Below are 9613 nucleotides of genomic sequence, written 5' to 3'. Positions count from 1 at the left end.
GTCCTCTTCTCTACCCAGTTAACTCTTACTCGGTCTTCGAATTTCCTCTGAAAGTTTACTCAGGGAACTCTTTCTGCACCCTTTACAGTGGAATCTCTTGTTATATTACATCTGCTTGTGTTTTTGTAATGTCTATGTCCTCCACTAGATAGATGGTAAGCTCGCCGGAATTTAGTACACGCTAGACAAATAATGTATATAAATGAATTAATGCATAAATGAATGAGAGCGAATAGAGATGTTTGTAGCATCACTTAGCGCAGGTTAAGGCAGATGTCAGTATAGGTCCTGGGACAGCTCCAGGATACGATATGGCGCTTCGGTGACCCTTGCAGGAAAGACCCTCCTAGGGCCTGCAAGGGTGAGGCGCCCCGCTGCATCGCTCCAACGCGCGGGGCCTCGCTCGGCAGTGCAGGGAAGATCCCACTAAGGCTTTTTTTGGAGTGGGGAGGATGCGGGGGGCCGAGGCTGGCGCTGTGCAGCCTCCAGCCAAGAGGCGGCGCTGTGAGGAGGCGGCAGCTTCCGGCGCGCCTTTTCCGTCCTGCTGCCGGCGCCAGCACGTCCTGTTTTCGTTGGCCGCGCTCGGATGGCTGCCGCTGCTGTATAGCTGCTGCCACGACTTAGTGCTGCTGCTCTCCTAGCGAGCGGAGGGCAGTGTGGCCTACTCCTTTGTCCGGTTACCCTGCGCGTCGTCTCGAAGACCAGCGCTTTCCTGCGGCCGATAGCATGGGCCGGGAGTCACGGTGAGGCGGCGCGTTGAGCGGGCCAGCAGGCCAGCGGCTTCCTTGGAGGCGGGGAAGAGGCGGGAGTTAAGGTGGCCGCGGGACCAGGCCTGGCCGGGCCCCACGTGCAGCCAGCTCTGCCCGAATCCACTGAAAGGGTTGGGGGATCTTGGTTGAAGGAGTGGCTGTACTTGGGCAGACGACAGGCACAGGGTTCCCCCGCACTACTATCCACCAGTTCGTGCCTCTGGAGTAATTGATGATTGTGTTATCTTATTTATATGTTGTTGGATTCGATATGTTTATCTTTATGTTTAGATTGAGTATAGACTATAATTTTCTTTTCTCATACTGCTCTAGTATAAAAGAGCACACCTACTTCGCATTCTCTTTCATCTGTTTCTCTACGGCACCACATGGCATATGTATATTTTTTTACTTGCCTGTTGTCTCTTCTTTTACAGAATGCCAGTTACTTGGGGCCCAAAGGCAGGAGTTTGGTCTGTTTTGTTTACTGACTTTGCTTCCCTTTCAAGACAGTTTGTCCCCCAGCCCCTCACATGTGCTGTAGTGGGAAGGTTCATGCTTTCCTCTAATTTATTTTGTCTGCTGAGGTTTTTTTGTTTTTTGGAAAAATGTAATTAAATAAATAAAATAAAGTAGAACCTGTTTGCTAAACTTAATCTTTAACTTGATATTCTAGCCACTATCGGAAACGATCAGCATCACGGGGACGCTCTGGAAGTCGATCTAGAAGTCGCTCACCCTCAGACAAAAGAAGTAAACGTGGAGATGACAGACGGTCTAGAAGCAGAGATAGAGATAGAAGAAGAGAGAGGTCTCGTAGCAGGGATAAAAGAAGATCTCGATCAAGAGACAGGAAGCGTCTGAGGTAGGACATTAATTTCCAAATAAGCCATAATAAGTTGAGCCTTCTCAGCTAAATTGGGCTTCTTCAGAAGGGTGTTTTGGACTAGAATTTAGTGGCCCCTTTACAGACCTTCTGCTTTAGCATGTTTAATTAGGTCCAGAAGTGATTCGCCTAGAACAAAGACCCTCAAGCAGTATTTTAAGTTTGGAGACTTTAGGCTGTATTTTCTGTTTTCCAAAGAGAACCTTTGAAAGTCCCCTTGAGAAAGGTTTAAAAAAAGAAGCAAAAGGTATAGTAATATGCCATCAAGGGGTTCTATTCTAATTCTGTCTCAAGAAAGCTGACCACTGTGTTCAGAGCAGCCTAAAAGCCAACAGAAGGAAACAGGGCAGAGTACTCTCCAAGCCCTGCCTACTGTTTGAAACTATTTTAAATTCAAACCAAAGAACAGCCTAATTTTTATTTTACTTTTACTTGATTACATAGACCTTGCACCAGCCAAGCAGCCATAATCTTTCTGGGGGTGAAAAACAGTCTTTAAATAAAAATTTTCTTCACACACCCAAAAATTAAACAAATAAACAAAATTTTAAGTTACTTGTTAAAATAGGAAAGAAGACATGGTTTTACAGTTATTGTGAACTAATCACAGAAAGAACTTTAATTTTTTTTTTCCAAACGTTGGAAGGAGAGATTTGAAAGGTATTAGATAGTACTCAGGGAAAATATTGACCCTTGACAATGGATAGTGCCAGCTTACTCAATTTCATATTAAGTGGTCTCAGGAACAGTTTCATACAGTTCAGTTAAGTACTTTAACAAGGGAAATTGGTCATTTAAGATTTGGCCTTTCACTTTGTTGGTATGAAAGTAGACTCACAAGATTTTGGAACAAGAAGGATTTTGAGATTATCTCGTGAAGTCTCCATATTTTATAGATGAGGAAACTGAGACTCAGAGAGTTCATCTGCTCCATATCATATCACTAGTTAGTAGCAGCAGCAGACAGGTATTCTTGTCTCCTTATCTTCCTATCTGATCTTTCCACAGCCCCATTTTGTCCATCCTTATACTTAGGTTTAGGCTGTTTTTGAAATTTAGATGTTCTATTATAGGCCATAGATTTCAAATAGTTATTATTGTAGACTTGACATGATTTTCAATAAACATCATTTGAAATTAGTATCCTTATATTTTTTCATTGACCACTTGTAAGAATTGGCATTACTTGTTCCCTATTTAGCCAGTTTGATAGTTAATTGAAATCTCTTCCTTTAATAATGGTAAAAATTAAGAAGCTTCTTTCAAGATGGAACAGAACCGTAATCTGAAATAGTTCCACTTGATCATAGACTATATGAAAAGTGTCCCCTTTTCAGGCGTTCCAGAAGTAGAGAGAGAGACAGAAGTCGAGAGCGAAGACGATCTCGAAGTCGAGACAGGAGGCGCTCGAGGAGTAGAAGCCGGGGCCGGCGATCCCGATCTTCCAGTCCTGGCAATAAAAGCAAGAAAGCCGAGAATAGGTAATGTTAACATTGCGCTGTATCTGTCATGCAGGTTGGGAACTGTCTTCCCTATTCTTTATTTAAAAAAAAAAAAAAACCTTTAAAAATAATTACTGAGTTTGGCTCCTATCATGAATTGTTGGCTGAATTTTATTTTAATAGGTTTTAAAGCTTATAATTCAATCGGAAAGTACTAGATTCTGCACTCAATACATTGTACCTTTATTTAATACCTACTATTGGTCAGAAATATGTTTCATAAACATTTCTGTAGGAACTATGTTTATTCCTTTGAAATTATTTATTTAGTATTTCTGACATTGATTGGCAGATAACTTTAATTCATGGTATACATTCCTTATGAGTGGACTTTGCTTTTGTAAATTAAATGTACATGTTTCGATTTGAAATATTTATATTAGACATAATCTGTTTACTCTTTATGGTTCTCTTGTCAGTGGTTTGTTCTTTGCCTGTTGTTTTTAAAGTGGTGTCCTAGGATGGTTGATATATGGTCATCGTATTAGTCATGAGTATTTTCCCCATGTTGTTTATTTCACTTTTTAAATTTTATTTTTATTTTACCAAGGTCAGTGTAATAATGCCTATTGGGGTTATTTTAAGTTAAAAAATACGTAAATTCAGAAAAGTGAATAAAATATAAACATGCAGTTTATTAAATAATTATAAAGCAACATCCATGTAACCACCACTAAGGTCAAGAACATTGACATTACCCCCAGAAGCCCTCCACATTCCTTCTCTAACTCAGCTATCTACTTCCCTGGATAAAATCACTCCTGACTTCTGTGCTGGTAATTTCTTTGTATGGCTGCGTTTGTATCTGGAAAAAGAGTAGTTTAGACTTCTGTGTTTTTTTAACTTTACATGAATGAGTCATGTATTTTGTGTCTTTACTCAACGTTGTTTGAAACTCATCTGCATTGCTTATAGAAGTAGTACATTTTCATTGCTGAATACTATTATGTAGTATAAATGTACCATTATTAACCCATTCTACTGAGCTAGATGTTTGGGTGGTTTTAACTTTTGGGCTATTATGAACATTTTTGTGTGTATAATCCTAGTATACAAGTGCATGAATTTTCCTAGAGTCTATTATCTATAAGTGAAATTACATGGTTGTAGAATAAACATAACTTTATTTTTACTAAGTAATCCCAGATACTTTCCAAAGAGTATGTACTAATTAAACTCCCAGTAGCAGTATATGAAATTGCTCCATACCCTTGCCAGTATTTGGTATTGTCAGTCCTTTTAGTTTTTGTTAATTGAGTGGATAGATATCTAATACCAATATCATTGTGGTTTTAATTTGCATTTTCTTGATTGCTAATGAGATTGAACATCGTTTCATACGTTTATTGGTCATTCACATTTCCTCTTTTCTGAAGTACATGTACATCTTTTATTCATTTTCCTATTGTGTTGTTTCTCTCTTTAAAAATGGATTTATATTATCAAAGAAATCACTTTGTAAATTATATAAATGTCTAATCATTATGCTGTACACTTGAAACTAATATAATATTGAATGTCAACTGTAATTGAAAAAAATGAATTTATAGGATTTTGGTTTTGTTTTTAAATAATCCTGAATAGTTGTTTTTTGTCAGTTATATGAGTGGCAAATGTATTTTTTTACTCTAGTTTGTCTTTTCTCTCTGTAATGATACTTTTGACAGAGACTTAAGAAAGAAGAAAAATTTACTTTATGAATTGAGAGGAACATAGGTAATTAAACCTGACAAGAGCTGTTAGTAAAAAGAAAATTATAGTCTATATTCAATCTAAACATAAAGAGTAGCACACCAAATCCACCAATATGTAAAAAAGATAACAATCATGAGCTAGTTGGATTTATTCCAGGAATGGAAAATTGATTTAACATTAGAAAATCAGTGTGTAATGCTCTATATTCATAAGATTAAAGGAGAAAAGTCATGCTTATTTAAGTAGAGTCAGGGAAGGTGTTTTATTAACTTCAACATATATTCATGTTTAAAGGTCATTAACAGACATGGATAGAAATGTATTTGAAAAACTTGTAAAATTTGAAATGCAGAGGACAAACACTCTTGAAGAGCCAACAAGATACCAACAATTCTCATAAAGTTATAGAAATTAAGATAGTGTGGTTTTAGTGTGGGGGTAGACAAATGGATCAGAAGGAACAATATAGAGTTGAGAAACATCCACACATACATGGTTATTTGATAAATGACAGTGGTGACATAATTAGTGGGAAAAAGGTTTTTCAATAAATGGTGCTGTGGTCATTTGGTATCCTAGAATGATATAGGACTGCCTACCTCATTCTGTACACAGAAAGCATTTCTATGCAGATTAAAGACCAAATTAGATGGTAAAACTGTAAATTAGATGGTAAAATATTTTTGAAGTTTATACTAAAGAATGTCTTATTTATCTCTGGGTATTTTGACCAAATCTGAAAGGATTTCTAAGGTACTTTTAAAAGCACTGATCATAAAAAAAAAAAAAAATTAACTAATTTGATAACATTAAAATTAAATTTTATTCATTTTAAGATACCATAGGTAGGGTCAAAATATAGACCTATTGGGATTTCAAGTATTGCATATATAAATTATAGAATATTAATGTCTTGCTGTATTTGTCCATTTGTTAAATTTTACCTCACCTATTTAAATTTTATAATTTTTATATAATATGTCCAGTTTTTCTTATGTGAATTTACAGTATTTAATAATATTTGCAATTAGTGTCAGGGCATTATTTTTTCATTATATTTCCAAAGTGTTTATTAATGGAATATAAAAATGCAGTTGACTCTTGAAAGTTTCTTTCTTACCTAAAAAGTAAAGTACAAGTCTTTTTAAAATGAATATTTCCAAACACAAATAAATGATGTCTCTCTCTCTCTCTCTTTTTTGGTAGGTCTAGGTCCAAAGAGAAAACAGATAGTGGGGAAAGTTCTAAAGAGAAGAAAAAAGACAAAGATGACAAGGAGGATGAAAAAGAAAAAGATGCCGGAGTATGTTTACTAACATAAATAATCAAATAATTATATAATAGCAAACTTTTCTGCAATGACAAGTTCTTATTTGTTTTTTTAATGCTGTTTTATTTTGAATAAATAACATATAAAAGATAAACATAAAATAATAGTTGTACCCATGAGAAAATTTTTTTTCTGATAAAAGTTGCATATTTATACACATTATCTGTTTTTACTTAGAAAATATGATCATACCATATACACCATTCTGTACCTTGTTTTTGTTCATTTTTAAATTATAAATTATTTTATCAATATATAAAGTCTTAAGAATAATAAGCAGCCGTATACCCACCATCCAACTTAGAAGTAGAATACCTTGCTATTTTCATTTGTTATATATTGGAGATCATTAAATAGCTGCATGCATAGATATGGTTGATTAATTTAAATACCTGCATAGACTTCTTTAGAAACAAGATAGGGAGAGATCACTTGATGGTTATTTAGGTTGTTTTCAGTCTGCAGTTACAAACAATGGTGCATTAATCCTTGTACATATGCCTTTTGTGAATATAGAATAAGGTAAATTGGTATCAGTGAAATGGCTTTATCAGTGGGTATATATATTTAACAATTTGGTAAATAGTATCAAATTGCTTTCCAGAAAAGTTATATAAGTAGACTTATGATATAGACATATGAAAATGTCTGTTTCCATGCTTCCTTGCCGACATGAGAATTTCAAAATTTAACTTTTACCAATATGTGAGTGAATAGTTTTAAATACTATGAACATAATATAAATTTATAATATGTAATGTATTTTAAGTTTAATTACCTTCTGCACTTTTTTTGAATTGCCTACTCATACCTTGTTTTGTTATTTTGTGTTTCTTCTATGTTTTTAGTGTTCCTTTTTTTTTTTTTAAGGGAGCTGGGACCTGCTTGCTGAGCAGGATAGCTAAGAAAGGATACAGCAGGAGCAGTCAGAGGGGATCTGGTTTCTGATCCAGTTTTTTTTCTGTTGAATGACTGAGTGACCTCGAAAAAAGCACAAGTTTTTTGGGGCTTATCTTTACAGAGGATGGAATATTATAAATTATATTAAAAATAAGAATATAAATTCAAGAGCAAAGCTTTTTTGTTTAAGAAATTTATTTTTAAAATATAAGTATTATGTAACTGTATTATAAGATATTTGGAAAATCAGAAATAATTCTCTGTAATGCCAGGTGCCTGAAACACCATCACCATTACAATTTTGTAATATTCTCTTTGACTGTTTTTTACATATATATTTTCATACCTATCTATAATAGTAACATATATATAAAATTTTGACTTTTATAATGCTTAATCTTTAAGTTGCTGATTATGGCTATGAAAATGACTTGCTGTCCCCTCCTAAGAATATTATTAATAATCTTGATAAGGGCTTTAGAATGGCTGTTTCTAAGAACTTTAGACCTGAAGGCTACAGAAGACCATGATTAATCCTTAATCATGTTGAAAAATGCTTTTTATTGAGGCAGTCCTGGAGGAGTTCAGAGGATTTAAAGTTGAGAATAACTAATAAGTAGAGAACTTTGCCGATAATTCATTTAGTTTCTACTTTGAGGAAGAAATTGAATTCATGTGTATATATTGCTTGTAACTAAAAAGATTAATTTATGGTGTTTGAAGTACATCTGCTTTCTTAGTTAATGCTTTTTTGTGATTTCATTTTGCTGGTATATTCATGGATATATTTAAAAAAGACACACACATCTTAATCTGGTCTTAATATAGGAGTTTGTATATACATCTATTTTTTTTCCTTTTTTATACATTGGAGAAATTACTTGGAATGTCACTTGGAGTGAAATTGTTAATCCTTGCTTTCCTCTCTTTCTTTCTTTTTTCCCCTCAAGAACTTTGACCAAAATAAGCTGGAAGAAGAAATGAGAAAGCGAAAAGAAAGAGTAGAAAAATGGCGAGAAGAGCAACGCAAAAAGGCCATGGAAAACATAGGGGAACTGAAAAAGGAAATTGAAGAAATGAAACAAGGGAAAAAATGGAGTTTAGAAGATGACGATGGTACATTCATTTGTTAGACTGATAGTCTATATAGCAATTTATGTAGAATATTCTAGAATCATGAGTAATATTTTATATTAGGATTTTTAAGGCCATTTTTTATTGTGGAAAAATATATATAACAGTGTTTACCATTTTAACCATTTTTAAGTGTACAATTCAGTGGCATTAAATACATTCTCAGTGTTGTGTGACCATTACCACTATCCATTGCCAGAACTTTTCTCATCATCCAAACAGGAACTCTGTACCTATGAAATAATTCCTAATCCTATGGCTGCCTCCCCACCTCATCCCTGGTTCTTCTGTTCTGCTTTCTGCCTCTGTGAATTTGCCTATCTAGGTAATTCATGAAAGTGGAACCATACAATATTTATTCTTTGTGTCTAGCTTATTTCACTTAGCATAATGTCTTCAGGGTTCATCCATGTTATAGCATGTATGAGAATTCCATTCCTTTTTATGGCTGAATAATAATCCATCGTATGTATATACCACATTTTGTTTGCCTGTTCATCTGTTAGATATATGGGTTGTTTACACCTTTTGGCTGTGAATAATATGGTGAATAATGCTGCTGTGAATATTGGTGTGCAAGTATCCGTTTGAGTCCCTGCATTCTGTTTTTTGGAGTATATGCTTAGAACTGGAATTGCTGGATTCATATGGTGGTTTTAAATGCCTCTTTAAATATTTATGATAAATTTAAAATTGTAAATTAGTGTTCGGTAAGGATCACTAGTTTTACTTTAGAGAGGTGAGTTGGGTGCTTATGGCATAGTAAATAGCTTTTTGCTTTTTACTACAAATAAGAATGTTAGTAATGAGAGTAAATTAAGGGCATGTTTTCAGGTCTTTCCTCTCATTTTTTAATGTCTTAACAAACATTTCCCCTCCATAGCTGATTTTAACTTTTGAGGTTTTAGTAAGGAGGAAAAATGTGGAATTTTATAGGAAAATGGAATTTTACTCCATTTTCTGAGAAAATTCCTATGAATTATTTTCTCTGAAAGTTCCACAGAGTAGTTCAAATAGATGAATGGATTGTATCTTTAAGTAGTGGTGATGTCTTGGTTACGTAGAAAAAGTTAGATTGTCTTGAATTAAGAAGGCGTTACTATTTTTTCTTTGATTTAAAAAAAGCTAATTGGAAGAAAAAGAAGCATATCAGTTAGTAGAAAGAAGTTCTGCTTTTAGTAGTGTAGTTGTAAGATTTAATACTGGACATCTATTTTTTTTTTAGGTATAATTAACCTTTTTGCTTCTTGTCAATTTAATAATTTATAATTTATTATAATTTGTTTCTTGTATCATTATTAAAAACTACATGCTTAATTTAAAAACTTCTAAATACGAGTATTCGAACTGCAGTGTACCTTGGTTAATTGGAAAACAGGATATTTGGGTAGCGAGAAAAGGTTAGAATGGTAGGGTG

General features: G+C 34.2%; 1 protein-coding gene across 3 annotated transcripts in view; it reads left to right on the top strand.

Annotated features, from left to right (window-relative positions):
• Positions 1 to 544: 544 nt before the first annotated feature.
• DDX46 (DEAD-box helicase 46) overlaps positions 545 to 9613 on the top strand; it is a 44123-nt gene continuing 35054 nt past the window's right edge. Inside the window, exons 1-5 of one of the 3 annotated variants that reach the window (XM_025040737.1) lie at positions 545 to 743; positions 1426 to 1614; positions 2973 to 3116; positions 6039 to 6135; positions 8013 to 8178. In XM_025040737.1, the coding sequence (XP_024896505.1) occupies positions 727 to 743; positions 1426 to 1614; positions 2973 to 3116; positions 6039 to 6135; positions 8013 to 8178 (613 nt within the window). In that variant the 5' untranslated portion in view covers positions 545 to 726. The remainder of the gene's footprint in view (positions 744 to 1425; positions 1615 to 2972; positions 3117 to 6038; positions 6136 to 8012; positions 8179 to 9613) is intronic. The other 2 variants (XM_015598118.2, XM_006923115.3) reach the window with 2 other exon arrangements.

The sequence above is a fragment of the Pteropus alecto genome, unplaced genomic scaffold (genome assembly GCF_000325575.1).
Source record: "Pteropus alecto unplaced genomic scaffold, ASM32557v1 scaffold78, whole genome shotgun sequence".
Taxonomy (NCBI): Eukaryota; Metazoa; Chordata; class Mammalia; order Chiroptera; family Pteropodidae; genus Pteropus; species Pteropus alecto.
The sequence above is the reverse complement of the archived record's forward strand: the minus strand, read 5'-3'. Positions and strand labels throughout refer to the sequence as shown.